This window comes from Chrysochloris asiatica, unplaced genomic scaffold (genome assembly GCF_000296735.1).
Source record: "Chrysochloris asiatica unplaced genomic scaffold, ChrAsi1.0 scaffold00328, whole genome shotgun sequence".
Taxonomy (NCBI): domain Eukaryota; kingdom Metazoa; phylum Chordata; class Mammalia; order Afrosoricida; family Chrysochloridae; genus Chrysochloris; species Chrysochloris asiatica.
Genome location: NW_006408846.1, coordinates 562,232 through 589,333, shown reverse-complemented (window position 1 = coordinate 589,333; position 27,102 = coordinate 562,232). Strand labels below are relative to the sequence as shown.

General features: G+C 38.6%; 1 protein-coding gene across 1 annotated transcript in view; it reads right to left on the bottom strand.

Moving 5' to 3' along the window:
• Window positions 1-8,424: 8,424 nt before the first annotated feature.
• The window catches only part of CLEC1A (C-type lectin domain family 1, member A), a 33,778-nt gene continuing 15,100 nt past the window's right edge, over window positions 8,425-27,102 (bottom strand). Inside the window, exons 2-6 of the mRNA XM_006875450.1 lie at window positions 19,099-19,197; window positions 17,937-18,113; window positions 13,050-13,201; window positions 11,907-12,025; window positions 8,425-8,575 (exon numbers count right to left, since the gene is read on the bottom strand). Coding sequence (XP_006875512.1) covers window positions 8,425-8,575; window positions 11,907-12,025; window positions 13,050-13,201; window positions 17,937-18,113; window positions 19,099-19,197 — 698 coding nt within the window. The remainder of the gene's footprint in view (window positions 8,576-11,906; window positions 12,026-13,049; window positions 13,202-17,936; window positions 18,114-19,098; window positions 19,198-27,102) is intronic.

Genomic DNA, 27,102 nt, shown 5'->3' with positions numbered 1-27,102 from the left:
GTGCCATCTAAAAGGAATTCTGGTAGCGTAGTGGTTACAAATCGGGCTGCGAACCACAAGGTCAGCAGTTCGAAACTACCAGCTGCTCCGCGGGAGAAAGATGAGGCTTTCTGCTCACGTAAAGATTTACAGCCTTGAAAACCCTGTTCAGGGTCGCTATGGGTCTAAACAGACTTGACAGCACTTAACAACAAGTCTGTTTAAACTCATAGCGACCCTGGTGGTGATTATAACCTCTGACTTTCTGGTTCAAACTGACCTTCATCCTACAACAAAACACAAGGAATCTTCTAGGTGTCAATATTATTTGAGTGTTCCATGTAAAAATGACCCCTTTTCCTTATCATGCTAAGTAATATTGAGAAAATGAAATGTTTATATAACATTTCAACAGTATCTGTTTGAATATTTATGAATCCTCCTTCAATACGTCTTTGTTGCTGTTGCTAAGTGCCCGAAAGTTCCAATTCATAGGAACCCTGCTTCCAAAGAGCAACTGGTGGATTTGAATTGCCAACCTTGCCAGCTTTCATTCCAGTGTTTATCCCACAGCACCATACCAGAACCCAAAAAGTACACCTATAGTCTATTAAAAAAATCTCTGCACTAGGTTTGTAGTCTACTTGAAACATACGTTTTCTTGCCCCCAAGAGGCAGTGTATACACAGTACAATATGATCTATATTGTTGTTAGTTGCTATCTAGTCAATCCTGACTCATGGTGACCCCATGTGTGCAGAGTAGAACTGCTCCACAGTGTTTTAAAGGCCAGGGACATGGTAGCCAGTAAGGATGATATGCACCAGTTTATAGTAAGACTTACACAATTTCACATGGGATGTGGTGAAAACAGGTGTAATTGTACACTACAGATAAGGTATAGGGTTTCCAAGGAGCAGCTGGTGAACTTGAACCACCGACCTTGCAGTTCAAATGGCTTTGTAGTCTGGCACATTAATCCACAGCACCATACCAGGAGTCTACAGATAAGTAAGTAAATATAGTTAAGCCTGTGCTACCTTGTTTACTGGATAATCCATTCCTGTCAAGGCTGGACCTTTTGGAAGCAGATTGCCAGGTCTGTCTTCTGAGTTTAAAACACCAACATTTTGGTTTAAAATCAAGCACTTAATTATTTACAGCACTCAGAGGAATTTTTGTTACTAATTATTATTATGCCAACGAGCTCTGGTAGCCTAGCGGTTACAAATTGGGCTACTAACCTCAGGGTCAGCAGTTCGAAACTACCAGCTGTTCCATGGTAGGAAGACGAGACATTCTGCTTCTGTAAAGATTTACAGCCTCAGAAACCCTGTTCAGGGTTGCTATGAGTCAGAACTGACTCCACGGCACAATAACAACAAAAGCAGCCTTATTATGCCACTTTTATATTCCTTAAAATCCTTAGAATAACATTTTAGCATACAGTAGTTTCTCAGTGTCCTCACCACTGGACCAATAAACAACATGCTTATCAACAGAGAAAAGATTCAAGTTGTCAAGGACTTCATTCTTCTTGGATCAACCATCAACACTCATGGAAGCAGCAGTCAAGAAACCAAACGACATACTGCATTAGACAAATCTGCTGCAAAAGACCTTTTTAAAGTGTTGAAGAGCAAAGATGTCAGCTTGAGGACTAAAGTGCACTTGATCCAAGCCATGGTATTTTCAACAACCTCATATGCATGCGAAAGCTGGACAGTGAATAAGGAAGACCACAGAAGAATTGATGCTTTTGAGTTATGGTGTTGGAGGAGAATATTGAAAGTGCCATGGTCTTCCAAAAAAAACAACAGATCTGTGTTGGAAGAAGTGCAGCCAGAGTGCTCCTTGGAGGCCAGGATGGTCAAACTTCATCTCTCATATTTCAGACATATTGTCAGGAGGGACTAGTCGCTGGAGAAGGATATCATGTTTGGTAGGGTGGAGGGTCAGAGAAAAAGAGGAAGACCCCCAATGAGATGGATTGGCCAAGTGGCAGCATCAATGGGATCAAGTGTGGCAACAATAGTGAGGTTGGCCCAAGATTGGGCAGTGTTTCGTTCTGCTGTGCATAAGGTTGTTATGAGTCGGAACCTACTCAATGGCACCTAACAAAAACAACAGTTTCTCAATGAATCTTTGCTAAATTCAATATAATTTTATCCTCTGTTTTGAGCTTCTATTTCACACTGCCGGTAGCTGAACCACATTAGATTTTCACCTTTCTGCCTTACAATAAGGATACCAGCTAAATAAAAATAAAATAAAATCTAATTCACTAAGGTGGTAGAAATCATTTAAGTGAACTTAGGAATGTTTTGTAAGATTTTCCTTGTCTCTAAAAGGTAGGATCCTTTAAGCAGAGGAAGAGTGTATTTTTCTTGATTTAACCTTGACCTAGGTTTAAGGGATAGGACTACAATAGAAGGGATTCTCTCCAGTTTTCTGCTCAGCCTGGAAAAGGAGACTAGCGACATTATCACATTATACGGTGTGCCTCCTATACTTGCCTTCCACAGCTGGCAGCTGGCAACTGGATATAGCAATCTGGAGTAAAAGAGAAACAATAGCCATTTTCTGTAGTAAAGAATGTTTGTCTTAATATTCTTTTAAAGTATTGTCATGGGGCTATGTTTAGAGAAAGGATAGGAAGTATTTACAACCCCTCTTTGGAAAAGCACAATGAAGCAAAAGGCAAACATCCTTCAGCTGATGTCATCCTATCCGTATGTGATGTAGTCTATCTTCAGCCCAGCTGGAGTAAGCTCCAACAAATTTTCTCAGTGAGAATACTGCTTTCCAAGCAGGTATTATCTGTTTTGGAAGAAGTGCAGCCAGAGTGCTCTTTGGAGGCCAGGATGGCTAAGCTTTGTCTCTCATACTGTGGACATATTGTCAGGAGGGAACAGTCACTGGAGAAGGATGTCATGCTGGGTAAGATGGAGGGTTAGGGAAAAAGAGGAAGACCCCCAACGAGTTGGATTGGCCAGGTGGCATCATTGATGGCGTCAAGTGTGGCAGCGGTAGTGAGGTTGGCCCAGGATCAGACATTGTTTCATTCTGCTGTGCATGGGGTCGCTATGAGTTGGTTCTGACTTAATGGCACCTGACAACAACAAACTGGTTGCTATTGGCCATGGGTAAGAACTGCAAAACCAAACTCATTACCATCAAGTTGATTTTGGTTCATGGCAACCCCATGTGCTATATAAACAGTTCTATGTAATAATGAATAGGATATCTTTGATTTGTCTCATTGAGTTCTGGGCTAGCTTTGAAAAAGGAAAAATGAAAGAGAGAACAAAAAGTTCCTACAAATGTGAAGAAGTTTAAAGTATTTTAAATGTACAAAAAGAAAAATGTTAGACTAATACTGAGAAAATAATCATAATAAATATCACAAATTCTAAGTCTAAGTCCCTTCATAAGGTGAACTTTGTAAAAAAAGTCACATACACTTGAAATTATATTAAAACTGTTTTCTGTTTCCTTCAAAAACTGTAAGACTCACGTTACAGAGTATATGATGGAGACCCAGTAGTTTAGTGAGTTATGAGTTGGCCTGCTAACAGCAAGGTCAGCATTTCAAATCTATCATTGCTCTGCAGGAGAGAGAGGAGGACTTCTGCTCCTGTAAAGATTTACAGTCTCGGAAACCCCATACGTGGTCGCTAAGCATTGGAAGTGGCATGAAGGTACATCATTACCACTGCCACCACACAGCATTTTAATCCTGAACAAAACTGACTCTTAGACAATCTACTCAGCTCTTAAACTCAGTTTTAATCTGCGTGTTTCCCCAAATAAAGGATCCCAATCACAAGTCTCACACTTCCTGCTGTTATAGGGCTTATGGCTTGTTTCCTGTTGATAAGTCCTGAGAGCTACTTCAATATCCTCAGGAAAAGAAATAGTTCACTGTGTGCCCTGGGGAACTCAACTCTACCAGGAAAAGCTGTGCTCCTCATTTGACTTTTCCTTCAATTTCTTCAGAATTACTTATTATGCACATAAGCCTAGAAGACGTCTTCCATTCTTATAAAAGTAATTCATGTGACACTACTCTCTCTGATTCTCTCAACTGAAAGTTGCTGTCAACAAATTGTATTTCCCAATTGTATTGTTCTATTCTAACAACAATAATAATGTTTTTGGCATTACACAGTTATGCCATTCTCTTTATTTGCTCTTTAGAAATATTTGCTCATATTGTGGTCAATATTATCCATTTTATTATACAGATGAGGATATTGAGGGCAATGATTCAGAAAAGACAGCTCAAGAATTAGAATCTATCTATCTATCTATCTATACATAGATATGGTTTTTTTTTCTTTCTCACCATTTAAAATGACACTTTCTCTTAGGTCCCAGATTTGGAAAGAGAATATCTTCTAATAACTACCCTCCAAGCTATTCTCTTTTAAAGAGAAACTTGTCATCCATCCCCAATCTGTTCTTATTAAGAGTCTTTGACTCAGTATTAACTCATAATAACCCTGTAAAGGGTTTCCAACGCTGTAAATCTTTGTGGGAACAGAAAGTTGCTTCTTTCTCTGGGAGCAGCTGGTGGGCTCAACCTTGTGGTTTGCAGCCCAATGCTTACTACATAGTCCAGTGCATACTACAAAGTCACTGTGCTCCCATAGTATGCATTTATATAGATCGTCAGATACTTAAATGAATACTATGTACTTATTTTATAAAATACTTCACAAAATCATTTATAAAATGGCAAATTTAACTTTTTTACAATAATCATATTTCCTTTCTGCATGGGGCAAAGCTTAAATAACAAATACATAATTAAAAATTTGTCCTTCTTTATTTTTACATGTCTATTATATTAATCACAATTGTTGAATGCCCTTAGTCATCATAGAAAATATCTGATAATACTAACATACAATATAGACATCTCTCTACAATTTGTTTATGAGCACAGGTCTCTAAGAAGGTTGTTTATGTATGATTTCACTCTCCTACTTTTAAAAATAAATGACTAAATTCTCTTCTTTTTTTCTTTACATTTCTTTAAGGTCCCTTATATTTTTGTAGTGCAGTAAAATATACAATATGGTCTTTCTAACTGTAGTTCTTGTAACTATGCAAATAAAGTGTGGGGACATGCAAATAAAGTGCTTCTTACACACCAAGAGGATTGGAAAGCTTCTGAATGATGCAAATATGCTGCATGACATGCTTGTCAGGGTAGATTGCACAAATAAGGTGTTGTTGTTGTTAAGAGCTGTCTAGTTGGTTCCAACATATAGAGACCTTGTGTAACATTTCTAAGGAGTTTCTGGCAGATTAGCAATCCAGTCCTTATCCTATGGAACCATAAAGAGGGGATAGGTCAGTTTAGTCATCATGCTAGACTTAAAAGAGAGCCAATTGCTGAGCAGAGAGGGGAACTCCCTAACACCAAGAAGAGACAGTAGCAGAACATTTCTGTTCCTGAGGACCCTGGCTGAGAACCTCTCAGACCCAGGATACAGAGAAAAAGAGAACTGTGCCACAGACGACAGCAAGAAATGATAGCTGTAAGCAGTGGCAGAAAAATAGGGGCAATAGAACCATGAGACCAGCTGGATTTCCTAGTACACTGAGTAAGAAAGCTAAGCATCTTCAGGCAGGGCATGTGTTGGCAGAGTAGGGTGCCAGAACAAGGTGGAGGTAGGCTCTGACCCACAGATCTAACAGTTAAAGCAATTGCCCAAGAACACCCCCAGCAAGGTTCAGCAGCAGAGAGCAAGAAGAAGCTATCCTGATTAAGAACTATATTCTGATTTGTATCCTCTTACTTCCCTAATAAGCCCTTTAATCATGAATGGTGATGGTGATGGTAGTAATGGTGTGCCATTGAGTTGGTTCCAACTCATAGCCACACTGTAGAGGGTTTCCAAGGTTGTAAATCTTTACAGGAGCAGAAAGCCTCATCTTTTGCCCACAAAACATCTAGTAGTTATGAAGTGCTGACCTTGAGGTTAGCAGCCTGACTTATAACCATTACGCTTTCAGAGACCCCATCATCATGAATTGTTGTTGTTGTTGGCAGGTGCCATCGAGTCGGAACCGACTCATAGCGACCCCATGTAGAGCAGAACGAAACAATGTCCAATCCTGGGCCAACCTCACTACCGCTGCCACACTTGACACCATCAATGATGCCACCTGGCTGATCCATCTCTTGGGGGTCTTCCTCTCTTTCTATGACTCTTCATCTTACCCAGTATGACATCCTTCTCTAGTGACTGTTCCTTCCTGACAATGTGTCCAAAGTATGAGAGACGAAGTTTAGCCATCCTGGCCTCCAAGGAGCACTCTGGCTGCACTTGTTCCAAAACAGACCTATTGGTTCTTTTGGCAGCCCATGGCACTATCATCATGAATATGACTTGTGAATTCTTTGTGGCCATTGCAACAAATTAAGGAATCCAGTAGAGAAGTAGAGTGCTATAGGAAGAATGGTTCGTGTTAGAATTGATAAAAAGTTTGGAGAAATGAAGCATGGCCGACCATTGCTTCATAGGAATCAGTATTGGGCTCTTAATCTTGATTCTTCTTCCCGCTAAAATTAGAAGAGATCAGACACCACCACCATGACATTTTTATAATCTTATATTGCACTATATGTTATGAGAATAATTTTACATTTGCCTCATTTCAGCTAACAGTAACACTGTGACAAATTTATAAATGTTTCCACTTTATACTTAAGGAAATTAATTTAGTGAAGCAAAGTTACTTGCCCAGTAAGACTAAATACTAGCTTCAAGACTTCTATCTTTTGACCCCAAAAGCAAAACAAATCAATTACACAGTAAGTGAGCAAAGAATTTTAACCTGAAGAAATTTCCTACTTGATCAATAGAGTGTAAAACGGATAGGAACGTTCACAGGGGAGAAGTCTGCAAAATAATGATTTATAAATACCTGCAGTTGTTAAGTGACATTGAGTCAGTTCCAACTCAAAAGGACCCTGTATAGGGTTTCCTAGGAGTGGTTGGTGGGCTTGAATCACAGATCTTGAAGTCGTAAGTCCAGGGCTTATTCTACAGCACCACACCAGGACTCCATAAATGACATAGTCTTATTAATATAAACACAAAAATTTATTTTAATTGTATTGTTTCTTATCTGATGTCATTATACCACAAGATAGTAAATGCTGAAAAGAAAATAGAAGTAGCCCAGTTTCCATGGTTGAAAAGTCAAGACTTTAATAGAGTATCGTTTCTAATGTTTTACCCTTACAATCAATTTATCTATCCTTAGTGGAGTCTGATAGGGCCTTTTGTAATGACCTTTGTTATGTTTGTGCACATAATCTTCCTGGGAAAGAAGTGCCCAGTCAAGGCAAGATACTAAGATACCAAAATCTCTCCCTCACTTTCTATGAGCCTGATAGGAAGTAATCTGTCTATCAAAACTCTGTTTATTCATATTTTGTTGCATGTTAATGTCATAAGTTTTCCTCAAGGGATTTCATTTTAACAGAGTATTAAAATTGTTCTCTTGAAGACAACATGTATGTCAAAGAATTATTTTCTCTAAATCAGTACTTTAGTAGAGGTCCCACAAACTCTCAGTAAAACACAGAGAAGCAAAACACTGCTAAATGTTATGTTTGAAGAGCATTTCCACCCTGAATTTCCTCCCTATAACAAATCCATCTTAAAAGTATAGAGTTCACATTATACATATTTATTATTATTAAATATTTAGTACCTGAAATATATAAACATGGATCAAATAGACAAAAAGAGGAACTAGAAACAAATTATTATAGGTTCATATAAAAAGATTGTCTTTTTTTTTTGGTCTTCAATCTCTTGAAGGGTGCATTAAAAAAAAGAAAGAAAGAAAGAAAAAGCTGTTATTGCTTTGGTTCCAACTCATGATGGCTACAGAAGTTTCAATAGAAGACAGCAATTCTGATATGGAATTAAGCTGAGACCATGTCTTTCCTGGGAAAGCTTCCTAAGGAAATCAGTGGAGTCATAAATGGACTTGGAGAAGTATGCTTGTAATAAATTAAGATTCTAATAATGAGTAAAGTTAGCCCTGCTGGGAAACAGCTACAGAGAAAAGAAATAAAGAAGGAAGGAAGAAGGAAAAAAAAAAAAAAAAAAGCAAGCTAGCTAGCTCACAGTCCAGATAGTAGATTTGATGTTTATGAATTTCTGGGGCTGGTTGGAGGTATAGAACTAGGGTTTTCTTTAAAAATGACTGGCAATATGTCCATTAGCCCAAGCTCAGAGAGGCTGGTCATTCTGAACAGCAACTACAACAACCAACCCTGCGTGTACTAGACAGAGAAATTGCTTTTTCTGTTTGTTTTCTATTTCCCAGTGTCTCTGGAATCCTTTTATTGGTCTAATTTGTCTTTGTTGGTAGTTGCAGCTGGAAAGTCAATCACCTCCATCAGTTCAGGCCCTAATAGAGCCATTCAGGCCTCACGATTGCTGCCGGTCGCTCACAGGCACACCGCCTCAACTCTCTGCAGTCTTTTGAGAAAGCCTTCCCATTAAGGATGGTCACACAGTCCCTGCTCCTGAGGCTGGTGAAATCGATTATAATATCAAACCTTAAAGAACAAGAAAAAAATCAACTTAAATAAAATGTAATTCTAAAATGAATATGAAGCACACAGCAACTGCATAGGTAATATTCCTAGGGTGACATAATTATAAAATGGGTACAGAGAGTGATTCTAGTGGAAAGATAGTGCAGCAAAGCACTTGCTTTCCAACCTCTCAAGTTACATGTCTTTCTTAAAAATGGCATGGCAGGTTACCCAGACCTACATAAACTGTTTCTAACTAAAACTAAGACATATGCTCCAATACAAAATTATCATATGAGATATATATCATCGACTCGATCCCGACCCAAAGCGACCTTGTATAAGATTTCCAAAGAGCACCTGGTGAGCTTGAACCACTAACCTTGCAGTTCAAATGACTAGTCTGATGCATTAGCCCACAGCACCACACCAGGACTATATATATCTTTTACATTTGGAAAACTAGCTTCTATGTGACTTAGTTTACTTAAATAAGAATAATTAGATTTAGATTTTTCTATCCTCTGGGAGAATAAATGCTATATGGTATGTAAAGAAGAAAGATATCTGTTAAAACATGGGTTTAAATTATAATATAATTTTGTTGTGGAAATTACATTTAACTGCTTCAAAAGATATTATGCGTACTCCTAAAAGTTCACCCTATGAGTGAATTTTATAAAATGTTCATTATAAAAAGTTACATTTTGATAATATTGCTGTTAATATTAAAAGTAGATCTAATCAAAGACTATTTCTTACAGTTGTGTTCCAAATTCCACTGTACAGAAAGTAAAAAAATCTGAGGTTTAATGATTCCTTTGGCATTAACAACTTGCATGATCTTAGTTAAGTCACCATTAAAACCTGGGTTTGTTCTAGGAGAGAAAAGACCCCAAATTCAAATATATTTTAGAGTGACCCTTTTAATAAATCTTAGGACAAAGACAAGAATATCATCTAGATGAGAGAGACAATCAGCATGAGTCCAGAATGGTGTCCAAAAGATTCACAGCCATGTAACTAGCTATATGGTGGTGGTGGTGTTATGCCCAGAATTCGGAGTCCCCAAAGACCACCAAGGAGCCAACATCGATGCAAGTGCACAAGGGTTGTTTATTCAAGCTCCAGCTTGGACTCCACCTGCATCCAACGCAGCAGATGAGGGATGGAGCCTCGATCTCTCAGTTATTCATGCTCAAGCTAGGACTCCACCTGCATCCAACTCAGCGGATGAGGGTTGGAGCCCCGAACCATTTGTCTGTGGGGTTTTTATAGAGTTTTCAAACAAGCTCAGGATTTTTCAGCTTTACAATATTTGGACTGGTTGACATTTGACAAAGTATGAGATGTTACAGTTTAATTGGTCAGTACTGATGGTCTTTTGTTCTTAGACTAGGATAAGGAAAACATCTGGCATCTGGCCTTGGGTTGTCCTGTCTACTGCTTATCTAGTTCTTGCTGTTGCTAGGGGTGAAAGGATATTCTAAGGCAGCATGAGCTGATTTAGCACGTTCCTGGAACAGGAGGACGTGTTCAGGCTAATATACAGAATGGAGTCTTTTTCTTGGTCCTACAGTGGCTATGTGCCGTGGAGTCGGTTCCAACTCATAGCAACCCTGTACAGGGTTTCTGTGGCTGTAAATCTTTACCGGAGCAGAAAGCCTCATCTTTGTCTTGTGGAACAGCTGGTAGTTTCTAACTGCTGACCTTGAGGTTCGCAACCCGATTCTGTAATCACTACGCTACCAGAGCTCCTTAATTAACTATATTGTGTTGTTAAGTGCCGTCAAGTTGATTCTGACCCTGTATAGAGTTTCCAATCAATAGGTGGTGAGTTTGAACCACTGACCTTGCAGTTCAAACGACTTTGCAGTCTGATGCATTAACCCACAGAGCCACACCAGGACTCCAACTAACTATACAGAACATGGAAATTGTCACAAAATCATGATTGGTGGCAGATCAACACATCACTGTCACAGGTGAGACTACCAAAGGGGTAAGGGGACCATGATCGGGATATATATACTGTTGTTGTTGTTATTGTTGTTATGTGCCGTGGAGTCTGTTCCAACTCATAGCAACCCTGTACAGGATCTCTGAGGCTGTATATCTTTACAGGATCAGAAAGCCTCATCTTTCTCCCATGGAACAGTTGGTAGTTTCAAACTGCTGGCCCTGAGGTTAGATTCGTAACCACTACACTACCAGAGCATATTAAAATACCTCACAGCATTGACCAGAGTGTGATTCATGTGACTCTTGTATGCTAATTTCCAATAAAGCCATGCCCAAGCACATCCTTGAACTTTAGACTGCTCCTCCCTGGACTAGCCAGGGGAGTTTGCCTGAAGGCAAAACTTTTTACATTGCTAATTAATGGTCAGAATGAATTCAATGGAGCCTAGATTTATGTTAAGATTCAAACTACAGTGTGCTTCCACTATGAATTTGTCACCAAAATCAAGAGCTTAGAATTTAAACTCTGTGAAGAGTCAGAGAAAAAGAGGAAGACCCACAGCTAGATGGATTGGCAAAGTGGCAGCATCAATAGGTTCAAGCATGGCAACAGTAGTGAGGTTGGCCCAGGATGTGGCAGTGCTTCATTCTGCTGTGCATAAGGTTGCTATGAGTCTGTACTGACTTGACGGCACCTAACAACAACAACAACAGGCTTAATTGGAGTCCGTGTGGCACTGTGGATTAATGCACCAGACTGCAAAGCCTTTTGACAGTTCAAGCTGACTAGCTGCTCCTCAGAAACCTTATACAGGGTCACTATGGGTCGGAACTGACTCGATGGCACTTAACGACAACATCAGCAGGCTTTAATTAAGTCACACAGTTCACAAGGTCAGCAGTTCAAATCTACCAGCTATTTTGAAGGAAAAGACTACGTTTTCTGCTTTTGTAAAAATTTGTGGCTTCAGAAAGCCTACACTGGGTCATTGTGTGTCAGGATTGACTGGATGGCAGTGGGTTTTGTTTGGGGAAAGAATTAATAAGTTCTCTCTCAAACCCCACTCCCATCTTTATAAAATATATATCATTCAAAGATTAATCTCAAACTCCTAATTTTTCCTTTAGTGACATCAGTTCCTGGGATAAATGTGAGAACACCAGAGAACTGCCTTTGATAGTTTACTAATATTGAGTATCTGTCTCCCTTACTAGTTTATAAGACATTTAAAAACAAGGCTATACTCTTCCTACAAATAAGTACAGTATCCAGTACAAAACAGATGTTTGATTGAATTATTGAACCAAATCCTTGAACTTTATCACTCAAATAAAATCTCTCTATCAACAAAAAGAAATATCTTTCCCACAAAATGTTCTGAAGGCTTACAGTTCAGATGAGTAATGGGCTCCGTCCATCCACAGCCAGGCCTTGCCACTACCGTTGCGGGAAAGCCCTGTCCAATAAGAGTAGAAAAACTCAGAGTAGCTCTGAGGCATGGCAAACTCCTGTGAAAGGCACACAAGAAACCTTTTAACATTCTGCTGTCATAACATATCTGTATAGAGATGTATAAGGACAACAAATTCTTAAGGAGACTAGCATGAGTCCTACCTAAGAACAACAGCAAAAATCAGTACTATGGTCTGTAAGTAAGTTGACCAACTAAAACACTTATTTACTGAATCATGGAACATTTACTGATATTTTGAAACAAAGAATTATAAAAACAGAGATTTATAAATGAGTTATTATTTTCAAGATTAAACACTAAGGCTAATATAAAAATGTAGGTGGATTTATAGATGAAAGTGAAGTGATAATGGGAAATGGGAGAATATGACAGAAAAGGAAAGAAATAGGAAAACGTTGTGGATTGAATTTTGTCCCTAAACATATGAATTATAATTCCAAAACCTTGTACCTTTGGTTGGAGTCCTGGTGTGGCGCTGTGGGTTAATGCGCTGGACTGCAAGGTTGGTTTGAACCACAAGGCCAAAGGTTCAAGCTCACCAGCCGTTCCTCAAAAATACTATACAGGGTCGCTATGAGTCAGAACCAACTCCATGGCACTTAACAACAACAATACCTTTGGTTTGGAGTCCTGTTGTAGCACTGTAGGGTAAACACTGGACTGCCAGTCAGTTTTTAGAATCCCCCTACAGGGTCACAATGAGTTGAAACCAATAGAATTTAGCAACATGCCTATGGTTATAATTCCATTTGGTATTGAGTTTTATTTGTTATGCTATCAAGGCAGTGTTAGTGTTATTGTTGTTAAGTGAGGTCCAGTCAGTTCCTACTTATAATAAACCCATATAGGTATTTTGAGGCTGTAAATCTTTGTGGGAGCAAAAAGTCTCATCTCCTACATCTGAAGACATTATTTAAAGCAATGAGAATAACACGTGACTACAATTAGTAAGTAAATCTGTAGCCAAATATCCTTGACTCCTTAAAATCTAGTCTAGCTCTTGTAAGGGCTTTACAAATGAGAATCTCTCAAACATGGACAAAGCGTCAGGACCTCACCAGCACTTCTTCTGTATTTATCTTCAGCATGGTAGAGTTCTCAGCAATGCAGAAATATTCACATCCCTGCCAATCCTTGCTTTCTTTATAGAATTGGTAACATTTGTTCCCATGCCACTTCCATTTTTCTGGACAAGGGCTGCACCTGTGTTCTTGGAAAGAAACAAAATTTAGAAAGCTCCGATCTACCTGGGTCTACAGTCTTTCCTTTGTTGAAATTAAATAGTATTTGATAAGCCAAGGAAGAATCACTTCCTTTTCTTTTTGGTATTTGATCACCTATGCAATGATTATGACAGATAAATGCTGCATACTCACTATCTGATAGTAAGAACCTGATGTAGTGCTGTAGGTAAGCACTGGACTGCTAACCACAAGGTTGGCAGTTCAAACCCACTAGCAGCTCCTTGGAAACCCTACAAGGGGTCACTGTGGGTTGGAACCAACTTGATGATACTTAAGAACAACAGCAACAATATACAGGGATAATAAAAGAGACACACTACCTGTTTGCATGAAGTTTGGAGTCACAGATGACTGGAATTTACGTGACTTTTATATAATTTTGCATACATAATATTGTTGCATAAAAAGCTTTTCATATGTTCATAAGGTCAATATGCATGGGATTTAAGAAACAATTAACATATATATTTCCCCACACACACCAAATCTCTTCTAAGATAGTTGTTGTTATTGTTACGTACCATCAAGTTGGTTCTGACTTATAGCAACCTATGCACAACAGAACAAAACACTGCCCAGTTCTGTACTATCTTTACAATTATGATTATGTTTGAACGCATTGTTGCTGCCACTGTGTCATTCCGTCTTGCTAGGGGTCTTCCTCTTTTTCACTAACACTACACTTTTCCAAACATGATGCCCTCTCCACACACTGCCTTTGATCTTCATCAGTAAATATTTCAAGTCTTCTTCACCTCCATCAAGCAAAGTTGTGTGATCTATAATTCACAGGTTGTTAATGACTCTTCTTCTAACCCGAATGCTACATTCTTCATATAATCCAGCTTCTTAGAATAATTGCTCAGGCTGAAGATTGAATAAGTATAGTGACATGACACAACTCTGTTGCACACCTCTTTAAAAAAAAAAAAAAAACACAAACCCATTCAGTATTCCTTGTTCGATTATAACTACTGTCTCTTGTTGTATGTACAGATTCCTCATTAACACAATGAAGTGTTCTGTAATAACCATTCTTCGTAATGCTATTCATAGTTTGTTATTCTTCAAACAGTTGAATATCTTTGCATAGACAATAAAGCACAAGGTGAATCTGATGTCAATAATGATATCCATAGTTTCCAAGTCCTCTTTGAATCCGCTTTGAATATCTGGTATCTCCCTGTTGGTGTACTGCTGCAACCGTTTTGTAATTATCTTCTGCACAATTTTACTTGCATATGGCTATAATGATATTGTATGATATTTCTGCATTCTATTAGGTCACCTTTCTTTGGAATGGGCACAAACATGGATCTCTTCCAGTCAGTTGGCCTGGTAGTTTTCTTCCGAATGTCTTGACACAGATAAGTGAACACCTCCAGTGCTGAATCTTTTTGTTAAAACATTTCAGTTGGTATTCTGCCAATTCTGGAGCCTTGTGTTTCACCATTGCCTTCAGTACTGCTTGGACTTCTTTCTTCAGTACCACCAGTTTCTGATCATATGGTACCATTACAATAATTGAGCATCAAACCAATTCTTTTTGGTACAGTGTCTCTGTGTATTCCTTCAATCTTCTTTTAATGTTTCCAGTGTCATTCAATATTTTGTCCAGATAATGACACAGAATGTAAATGTATTAAATGAACCAGTTGAGAGAAAAAGTAGCAGAATGAATAAGAAAGAAGGATCCGTCATATACAGTTTATAAGAGCAAATAATGATGAACTTGGTAAACACCTCATTACATGGATAAACCTGGTGGACATTGTTGTTGTTATGTGCCGTGGAGTTGGTTCCAACTCATAACGACCCTGTACAGGGTTTCCAAGGCTGTAAATCTTTACAGGAGCAGAAAGCCTCATCTTTCTCCTGCAGAATAGCTGATAGTTTTGAACTGCTGACCTTGTGGTTCACAGCCCAATTTGTAACCACTATGCTACCATAGCTCCTTATGCTGAGTGAAATTGTTGTTATTGCTATGTGCTGTCGAGTCAATTCCAACTTATAGTGACCCTGCATAGGCTTTCCAAGACTTTAACTCTTTGAGAGAGCAGAAAGCCTCATCTTTCTCCCTCAGAGCAGCTAGTGGGATCAAACTGCAGACCTCAGGGTTTGCTGTCCAGTACTTATCATATGGAGCCACCCCATTTCTGACTCAGTCACAAAAGAGCAAATATTGTATGAGACTACTATTGTAAAAATGCAAGAAGAGTTATCACACTAAAAGAAACATTACTTGGTGGTTACCAAGGGTTGCAAAGAAGGAAGAGTAATTCACTGGCTAGGAGTGGACACGTATTAACTTGGGGTAACTTGGGTGAAGGTAATATATCCATGTGAGGTTATTGAAAATACCATGTCTTGAGTCAGGCGCACCTTAGTCCTCAAGCTGACATCTCTGCTCTTCAATACTTTAAAAAGTTCCTGTGCAGCAGATTTGCCCAATGCTCTGATAGCGTAGTGGTTACGAATCGGGCTGCGAACCTTAAGGTCAGTGGTTCGAAACTACCAGCCGCTCCACGGGAGAAAGATGAGGCTTTCTACTCCCGTAAGGATTTACACCCTCGGAAACCCTGTACAAGGTCGCTATGGGTTGGAACCGACTCGACGGCACTTAACAACAACAACAACATTGTTAGGTGCTATCAAGTCAGTTCCAACTCATAGAGAACCTATCACAACAGAATGAATCACTGCCAAGTCATGCATCATCCTCACAATTGTTGTTATGTTTGAATCCACTGTTGCTGACACTTTTAGTCCATCTCATTGGGACTCTTCCTCTTTTGGTGACCTTCTACTTTTCCAAGCATGATGTCCCTCCTGAAAACATGTCCAGAGTATGAGACACCAAGTCTTACCATCCTTGCTTCTAAGAATCATTCTGACTGTACTTCTTCCAATATACATTAGTTTGTTCTTCACATAGGTATATTTGTTATTGTTCAGTGCTGTAGAGTCAGTTCCATTTCATAGTGACCCTATGAGTGTTTCCAAGGAGTGGCTGGTGAGTTTGAAGCACCGAACTTGTGGTTCAAACTGACCTTGCAGTCCAGTGCTTTATCTCACAGCACCACACCAGGACTCCAGGGTTAGATTTGTTGTTGTTGGGTGCCGCCGAGTTGGTTCCAACCCATAGCGACCTTGTTTCTGAGAAGCTGATGAGGGCTTGAACTGCTGACCTTTAGGTTCAAATTGACTTTTCTGTCCAGCGCATTAACCCACAACACCAGGACTCCCAGGTATATAAGCTGTTGTTGTTATGTGCCATTGAGTTGGTTCCCACCCACAGTGACCCTGTACAGGTTTCTAAGGAGTGACTGGTGAGCCTTAGCCTTATGGTTCAATCTGATTTCACAGTCTAGCACATTAACCTGGGGAACAAACACACTAATAAGATACGCATAACATAAAATGGTCACCCATTCGTGATCCAAAGGGCAGCATTTACTCTAGGATAGACTTAGAAAGAGCTGGGAAAGAAGGAGGAATTGAAAAAAGAAACACAGGGACAAAGTGGAATGTGATGTCATAATGAAGGGACTGCAATCATTGAGATGAGTTGAAGTATATGATTCGTTGAATGTAAAACTAATGACCTACTCTGTAAGCCTTCATTCAATTCACAATTGTTGTGGTTATGTGCCGTGAAGTCAGTTCCAACCCATAGTGACCCTGTACAGAGTTTCCGAGGCTGTAAATCATTGCGGGAGCAGAAAGCCTCATCTTTCTCCCACGGAACAGCTGGTAGTTTTGAACTGCTGACCATGAAATTAGCAGTCTGACTCATAACCACTTATCAATTCACAATAAAAAGTTAAAAAAAAAAAAAAAAGATAGGGAGAGGTGCATGAAAGACTAGGAGTCTTCATCTTATTTTTGAATTCCAAAAAGATAAAAAGAAAAGAAAAATGAAGAATTAAAAATATGTATAGCTTCCTATATACATATATGTATGTTAAAGAGAACAGAAGGGAGGGCTGACCTAAACAAAGTAGACCACCCTGAAATCAAAAGACGATAAGCACTAATTTTTATAGAAAATAAAGAAATAAATAAGACTGAGATTATGCATCTAGTGTTAATTAAAGCATTGCTCACCTACTATTGGCATTGTAATCATAGCAGTCCAAAGCTAAATTCTGATTTTTGGTAACTAGACAAGTTTTACTGAAGTCAAATAGTACCTTGCTTAAGATTTCAGAGTATGACATCTCATATTGCTTATATTCAAATTTGTACTCTAGTACATAATACATTCGAATCAGGCTCTCTCCATTTTTAAACTGATCCACATACAAGTCTTAAATTTTGTAAACTAGAGTTATGAGATTGTTAACTTCTAATTGGGAAGGGATTCATGACCACATTATGAAATATATCTCATCATTAGATTTCTATATGTCAAGATAAATTGAGAAATATCTTTTATTTACTTAGGGTGCTGATTTGATTCTTCTAAATCAATTCCTTTTATAATTAAAAATTTCTGAATTTAAAGAATCCATTCATGTACTGCAACTCAGATATACTTCAACCACATGATTCCAACATCCAGTGCTGATCTTGATAGCCAAACACTTTGTGGAGTTTTTCAGGCAATTAATTAAAGAATACATGATTCCCAGATAATAGCCCTCCATTGCTAGAGATCATGTAGGTAAAGTGGAGACCTGGTGAAACAAACACACTTACCTCCAGTTTTGTTGTAGAGCTCACGACAGAGTTTTTCAGCCACACGCTGCAGAGTTTCTGTAAGCTTGCTGTTCTGAGCTTGAAGGGACCGCAACTGTTGGGAGAGATTCCCCAATCTTTCTTCCTTTTGAGCGATGTTGTTTTGTTGAGTAATGGAGAGCTGGTAGAACTGAAAAACTAACCCAAGTCACCAAGTCATACTGGGCAGATTACATTTTGGGAATCTGTCTTTTTCTACATATGGAGAAGTCAAATAACATATTGCTTAAGATCTTAGACTCTGAGATCTCATATTGCCTATATTCAAATTTGTGTTCTAGCACATAATAAATGGTATGATTTTGAACAAATTTATTTCTCTAAGGCTACTTATTATCTCACTTGAAAATGTGGAGTCATAAAAGCAGTGCCTAGTTTTTAGAATAAATTTCTAAACCATATTCACTTTCACTCAATAAATTCTTTTAGACACTCTGAAGCTATTACTCAAGCTAAAACCACAAATTTATATTTTTATTAATCATTATATTGAGCATTGAGTATCTGTAGTTATTGTTAAATGCCATTGTGTTAGTTCTGACTCACAGTGACCCTGTATAGGGTTTCCGAGTAGTAGCTGGTTGAGTTGAACTGACAACCTTGTGGTTAGCAGTCCCATGCTTATCCTATAGCACCACACCAAGATAGTACTTAAAATTGCTATATCATCACTCCTATAATGTTATATATTTGCAATTAAACTCAATGAAAAACAAGTAATTTTCTTAATAACACTAATCTAAAATATGGGTAGTATGGTAATCCTAGAGGATAAGTGCTAGACTGCGTACCACCACATCTGTGGTTTGGGTCCACCAACCATTCCATGGAATAAAGATGAAGTGTTCTACTTCCACAATGATTTATAGTCTTGGAAACCCTGTATGAGTGGGAACAAATTTGACGGCATTTAACAAAAATATTGTCATTTGTATATTTAAAACTCTGAGGTTTAAATCTGTGTAGAGACCACTCATGAATCATGAAAATAACTTTATAGCCCTAAAACTGTTGTGGTTAAAAAGTAACAGTTTATACTATCAAAATTAATTAAAGAAAATAAGGAGTCAGGAGAAAAATAATAAGAACCAGGATCCTCTCTCAAGTCAGAGCACAGACTTACACACAAGACCCAGGGCTGCGAGGCCAGTCAGTAGCACCAAGCACAAAGTCAACAGGGTCAGGGCCGCTGGTCGCCACGCTGAAGAAGGAACCTGTTGCTCTGTAGAAAATAAAAGAAATGGAAGTTTTGCTTTTCCTTTCTCTTAGATCTAATTTAGCAGCAAGCAAGTCAGAGGAGTTGCTTCTGGACAGAAACAAATTATGCAGGACAATGGTAAGCAATAGGGAACTAACTTCCCCTCTGTCATAGGCTCAATACCAAACTTCACTCATAGCTAGATACTTTTCTCATACCACCTCATTCTACTATCCCTTAAGTTCCATTTTGCCCTAGATCAAGCTATTGTCATGATCTTTATAAGATTATTTGCATAATTCAGTTTTTCTCAAAATCTCTTGAAAATGCCTGAAATGTATTCTGAGAATTCTTGGGTCTTATTAAGGAACATTTCCATCACCATCACCACCACCACTCCCCTCCCCCACAACAAAGCTTATAAGGAAGCAGATGGAATTAATTTGCTGTTACTTTGACAAAAAATTTCTCCCACTCAAATTCCACATACGCTTTTCCAAAAATCCAATTGACTATCAGTAACAGGAAAAAAGATTAGTAGTTCTCTTTCGAAGGCTTGTTGTTGTTTTTGAAAGGTCTTTTTTGTGAGGATGATATTCATTTGATTTGTATCTCTCCAAAAACAGACTACACAGATATGTGGCATCCTTTGCTCAAGGATGTATCTAAGTTGCTTGAATTCTTGCACTAGTTAAATAATAATAATAATAATAAAGCTATGGCCAGCATCCAGTCTTTGCCCAACCTCCACAGATCTGCCTCTTGGTACCTGCAGAAACTTCACTCTGAGTCTGAGTAACCTCTGTGAGATGTCTGCAGCAGTCGCCTCCAATCAGGTGCAAGGAGGAGCTAAAGTTCTGATTAAGTGAAACAAAGGTGAGTGAAACTCTGGAATAAACCTCTCTTGGTGCCCTGTGAGTTTCAATCCATTATGAATTCCAGTCAGCCTCCAAAATAGAAATATTAAACAGATATAAATAGTTTTCTCTCTAGCAAGTTTCTCTCCTCAATCCACTAGGTACAGAGATCTGTACTAAGCATTATTTTCAAATAGATAATGACAAAGAATGGGTTTTCCAGAACACTTCATTGTGCTCATGAGGAACATATATACACAGACCAAGAGGCAGTCATTCAGAAAGAATGAGGAGACGCTGAATGGTTTAAAATCAAGAAAGGGCTGCATTCTTTTACCATACTTATTCAATCTATATGTTTGAGCAAATAAACTGGGAAGATCGAGTTTATGAAGAAGTATTTGGCATCAGGATTGGTGGAAGACTCATTAGTAATTTACAATATGCAGATGAAGCATCCTTACTTGCTGAAAGAGAAGAGGATTTAAAATACTTTCTTATGAAAGTCAAACACCACAACCTTCAGTATAGGTTGCACCTTAATGGGAAGAAAGCAGAAATCTTCACCACTGGACCAGCATATAACATCATGATAAATGTAGAAAAGATTGAGGTTGTCAAAGACCTCATTTTTTTGGGGGGGATACGCTATCAACACTCATGGATGCAGCAGTAAAAAAATCAGATGACATATTGCATTAGACAAATCTGCTGCACAAGACGTCTTTAAAGTGGTCAAAAGTAAAGATATCAATTTGAAAATTAAAACCCTAGCTATGATATTTTTAATATGTGTGGGAAGTTGAACAATGAATAAGGAAGACTGTAGAAGAATCGATACATTTGAAAAGTACCATGAACTTCCAGAAGAACAAACAAATCTGTGTTGGAAGAAGTACAACCAGAATGCTCTTTAGAAGCCAGGATGAATCAGGTCTCATACTTCTGACATATTATCAGGAGTAACCAGTCACTGGAGAAGGACATCATGATTGGTAAAGTAGAGGGTAAGCAAAAGAGGACAATCCCCAATGAGATGGATCTGTACAGTGGTAATAGCAATGGGCTCAAGCATAAAAACAATTGTGAGACTGGCATAGGATCGGGCAGTATTTAATTCTGTTGTGCATAGGGTCACTATGAGTCAGAACCAACTCAATGGCACTCAACAACAACAACAACAATGACAAGTAGTAAAGATAGTATACCAAAGTAAACTCATTGCCATCAAGCAGATTCCCACACATAGAGACCCTGAATAGAGTTTCTGAGGCTGTAAATATTTATGGGAGCAGAAAGCCTCATCTATGAATTGACAACATTGAACAATGGTAACAGTCCTTTGCTTATTGTACCGAGTCACCAGGGCTCCTTAAAATAGTGTAGATATAAAAGATCTGATCACTATCCTCTGGGACTTATAATTTAGAAGAAATAAGTAAGAATCAGAGTATACACATGGGTATAGTTTGTAATTTGAATAATTTTAGCCCCTAATAATCACCTTCTTCCTAAAAACTTTCATAACATTTAGAATTAAATCCTACCTCTTTTCACACAAAGCCAGATGATTCTTTGAAAAGATGTAAATTTTACTAAGATATTTTCTTATTTTAAAACATTCAGTTGCTCAAGTGCTCTATTGTAAACTGAAAAGCCAAGGATTAGAACCCACCAGCTACTCCACTGCAGAAAGATGTGGTAGTTTGCTCCCGTAGATTTCAGCCTTGGGAATGAAGCTAGGGGGCAATTCTCTGTTCTATAGAGTCGCTGTGAGTCAAAATTGACTTGATGGCTATGGGTATGGAATTGTCCATAGAACAAACCCTACAATATTCTCATTCACCTGGTCTCTGTCTAGTTTTTATACCACTTTCTGAACCATTCTTCTCTAATGCAAATGCCCTGCTTACAGTGGCTTTCTGTTTTGTCTGATCCACACACTTGAATCTGCCTAAGTACCTGTGGATTAGTTCTGCCTCTGCATTAATTAATTTTCATATCAGACTACTTCCTATTAACTCAGCTTTTGTTGTAAATGGTATATGCTGGGGAGAGGCCATGCATCCATCTCTAGCACAGCAACCTCTTTAGTGTTGTTTTTTTTTTGGTTTTAATTACTATATTATATTTTCATAGCTTTTGTTTGGTTGGTTTTTATCTGTCTCCTCGTCATAGAATATATATTCTGTTGAAGTAGAAGTAGACTTGTCTATCTTGTTAACCAGTGTATTTCCAGCACTGTAAATAGTACCTGATATATTGTTGTTTTTTTGAGTGCTGTCACGTCAATTTCGACTATAGCGACCCTGCACAAGCCCTTTTTAAAGTGTTGAAGAGCAAAGATGTCAGCTTGAGGACTAAGGTGCACCTGACCCAAGCCATGGTATTTTCAATAACCTCATAGGCATGCAAAAGCTGGACAGTGAATAAGGAAGGCTATAGGAGAATTGATGCTTTTGAGTTATGGTGTTGGAGGAGAATATTGAAAGTGCCATGGGCTGCCAAAAGAACCAACAGATCTGTGTTGGAAGAAGTACTGCCAGAGTGCTCCTTAGAGGCCAAGATGGTCAAACATCGTCTCTCATAATTCAGACATATTGTCAGGAGGGACCAGTCGCTGGAGAAGGATATCATGTTTGATTAGGTGGAAAGTCAGAGAAAAACTCCAATGAGATGGATTGGCCAAGAGGCAGCATCAATGGGCTCAAGAATAGCAACAGTAGTGAGGTTGGCCCAGGATCGGGCATCGTTTCGTTCTGTTGTTCATAGGGTCGCTATGAGTCAGTACCAACTCAATGGTACCTAACAACCACAACAATAGATTTTCCAAGGAGTGGCTCGTGAGCTTGAACCACCAACCTTGCAGTTCAAACTGACTTTGCAGACCAGTGCATTAACCCACAGCGCCACACTAGGACTAGTGCCCAATACATAGGGATGAATAAATATTTGAGTGAGTAAATGGATAAATAACTAAATCACGAGGGATCAATATTTCCTAAATGATGTAAGTTTTAAAGAGACCCTGTGAAGCACAGTTCTGACACACATCATGGTGTTTCCATGAATCAGAATTGACTCCAAGCAGCTGATATGGTGTTGGTGCATCTGCTCAAACTTATTTTCATTAATACACATCTCAAAGGCATAGAAAATAAAGAATCCTTCTCTTTTATGTTTAATATTCCCCTTGCCAAAATGAGAAATAATAAAAAGAGGATGAAGAACCCTGGAAATCAACCTAATATGGATCCCTAAAGAACTACTTGTACTTGCATAATCAAGGTGGCAAGGGAATTTTATGCCAAAGGATCTAAAAAACTGAATTAAATCTTTTCTCTGAAGTGATTCCCTAGGCTTTGTGGAATTACAACATTTTCCAATAATAATTATATCCAGGAAAATAATAAATACATGATTCCTCCTTGGGGATTGCCTCTAGGACAGAAAAACAAAGAGTTTGTCTCCTCTAATGGATTCAGTTGCTTCAAATTCCCTTTCAAGAATTATCTTTTCCAGGCTAAATTTGGAGAGTTTTCTACTCTGGCTCAGCACTCTTCCCACTTCTTACAGTAGGTCCCTGCTTGTTTCTTTGAAAGACCTCTGCAAACACCAGAGAGTCTCTATGGCTGGTACTACCATTTCCTAGGAAAAAAGACTTTCATGAGGCAAGGACTATGAGGTTGAAAGTTTCTTTTACTTCTTTCTCATTCATGGCATTTCTGCCTCTAGGTGTTTTTCTCTTAACTCTAGGTCTAATGTTTCTGAGTTTTCTTCCAAGTGCCCTTGATGGTAATGAAGTCTTTCTCTAGGGATCACTCCACCCTAGAACAAGACAGATTTTCACAAAAATAAGCTGCCTAGGAGGTGCTTCAGTTTGGCTTGGCTCTATCATGGTTTTATAATTTGGAAGAGAATCTCTTTGCTATCTCCAGAGGCATGTTTAGCAAAGAGGTGTGGACAAGGTTAGGAATGGTATAAACATCCCTAGGAATAATAAGATATATATAGAAAACAAACATCCCTTTCCTGTATCCTCTTACTATAACCATACTATAAAAGGCTATAGTGCCAGGGTCAAATTCTGAATACAAATGCCTTTGTAGTTATATGAAACTTTGCAGATGAAGTGAAATGTCATATTTAAGCAATTACTCTTCATCAAAGATCAGCGAGAAGAGTTTGCACTCCTCTGTGCCCAGAGCTTGCAAAACATGAAACAGATACTACCTTTATAGTCTTGTAGTATGTCTCTGAAATACATAGGGTCTTAAAGCTGAAAAAGACACAAAAAGTTTCAATTCTTTGTAGAGTCATATGGCAAACTAGTGGCAGAACAAGATTTAAATTGCTATGCTTCTGTTTCTGTGCTTAACACTTCACTTCCTATACTTCCCTATGAATCAGGATTCACAGAATCAGCAAAACAAAACCATTGTCAACTAGCTTTATGATTCATAGTAACCCTAAGTAGAGTTTTGGGAAAGGGCTGGTCACTGCCATGTAGTTGGCAATCCAGTGTTTATCCTACAGTGTGCCACACCAGGACTCCACAGTAAAGGCTAAACAGGTTGCAAAGCTCAAATTTCAGAAAATGCTTTTTAACACTTCAGTCTTGGCACATTGCTAGCTCATATCTGACTTTTGTCAATATTTTTATTTTTAAATGTTTTCTTATCAGCAACTTCTCTTTGTCTCTGAAATCTTCTCATGTAGCAAGGGTACACCTCAACATGGGAGGCCGTTCAAGGCTCAGTGGATTGAACATGCTTTTGTCTGTGTTCTTGAAAATTCAGGTTTCGTTTTTTTTATGGTATTCCAAATGTTTTCTAGTTTCATTCTTTCTAAAGGTAGATGGCTATTTTCTTCCCAGTCTCTCAAAAGAGTATACATGTAAGAACATAAGAGTTCTTTCCAGAATATCTTTGACTTTCCAATACACAGAAACTAGAAGCTTCATTGTATTTTTCCATTTGTGCAAAATTTAAGTGAGTTAATTTTATAATCCAACTAAGGAATTTTATTTCTAAAATATAGCTTAAAATAAAACTATTATTAATAATTAATTATACTCCTTGAATTACTAAGTTAGATGCCTTATATAAAGTATCTCATGTATCCTCACAAACACTCTCTAATGGTAGTGGTGGTGGTGGTGGTGATGTGTCGTCGACTCATACCCTGTACAGGAGGCTATAAATCTTTACAGGAGCAGAAAGCCTCATCTTTCTCCCACAGAACAGCTGGTAGTTTTGAACTGCTGACCTTGTGGTTCACAGCCAGATTCATAACCATTACGCTAATAATCTGGTAGCGTAGTGGTTACAAATCGGGCTGTGAGCCTTAAGGTCAGCCGTTCGAAACTACCAGTTGTTCCGCGGAAGAAAGATGAGGCTTTCTGCTCCCGTAAAGATTTACAGCCTCGGAAACCCTATACAGGGTCGCTATGGGTCGGAATTGACTCAACAGCACTTTAAAAACAACAATTATTATACCCATTTTGGAGTTGGGGAACTGAGTCCTAGAGAGGTTAGATGCCCTATCCAAAGACACACAGATACTGCTAAAAAATGCCTATTTAGTATGTTGTATATATGAGGCTTTCTACTCCCGTAAAGATTTACACCCTCGGAAACCCTATACAGGGTCGCTATGGGTCGGAACCGACTCGATGGCACTTAACAACAACAGCAACAACATATGCTGCAGTATTCATTTGAATTTCCTAAAAATCATTCAAGAAAGAACTGATTTTGAACTTTATTTGGATAAGAAGTTGAAGCACCAAGTAATTAATTTGTTCCAGATTGCAAAATCAGTAAATGACAGGACCAGAAGTGCTACTCATGTTACAGCAGTTTTAGATTTGAGAGTGTCGCAGCAGCTCTTGATCTGTCATTGAAGAAACCAATGCCATTCGGAGAGGTGAAGCAGAGTTTCAGATTTTATTAAGCCGGCTGGCTTGGAGGAGATACATTCTCCAGATTCTAAGTCCCAAATGGAAGGCAGTGCAGACTTACATGGGGTAAGCATCGGGAAGGGGTTAGATTGCAGACCTTTTTGAAGACAGGAAGGAACCAGAGGATTGGTTCTGCTCAGTAAACTGATTAACATTCCAGTTTGACTCCTGGGCGGAAAGGATTGGTCCCACTTGGTAACCTGATTAACATTTTAGTTTGTCCCCTGGCCCCAGAAGGCAGTTAATGTTTTTACTTTTTCCTGTTCACTGAAACACTGATTTCAGAATATAAGAGTTTTAAACATTTTGCTGTCCTTCCAAACAAATCTCTCATTGATAGCTCCCCCATATGACCCCCATAGTGAAATTATAGAAAGACCCTAGTGTTTTGCAACTTCCAACTTTTCACTTCCATGGTATGCAATAGCTGTAATAAATAATAGCCATGTTAAACCATATGACTTTCTAAAGTATACATTTAATCATATAGATGGTCCTGCTCATCCTATTATTTAAGTCTCGCCTTCCCAAATACTCATGCACTTTCTGTCATTGAGGACTTCATACTTCAGCTCAATGGCTTCTCAACTGATAAACTCCCAAATCATCTTATCCTGATCTAAAATTCAATCCCAAATTCACATGTCATTCTTTCTCTCTCAGGTAGTTTTTTCCTCAATTTCACTCCTTAAAACACTGCACCTTTTACATGTGCACCCTGCTAGATCTTGCTTCTCTGTTTCTGTTTTTCTATATGTGGTCCTTGTGATTAGAAGGTCATACAGTGGCGGATTTTTCTTTCTGGAAAACTTGGACTCAGTCTTTAAGATTCAGCCAGATCAAATGCTATGTACTCTAGGAACACTCAACTGACTAAACACAGTCAGTTATTTACTCATTCCTATTTGCATTGTGGCCCCCTCTGTATCTCTCACAGCATTTTAATTGCTTAGTTGTTCTTACTAAGTGCCATTGAGTTGCTTCTGACTCATAGTGAGCCTGTATAGGGTTTCCAAGAAGCAGTTATTGGGGTTTGAACCACTAACCGTGTGGTTAGCAGCAGTTCAGTGCTTATCCAACAGTACCACATCAGGACTCCTTTCATTTCTT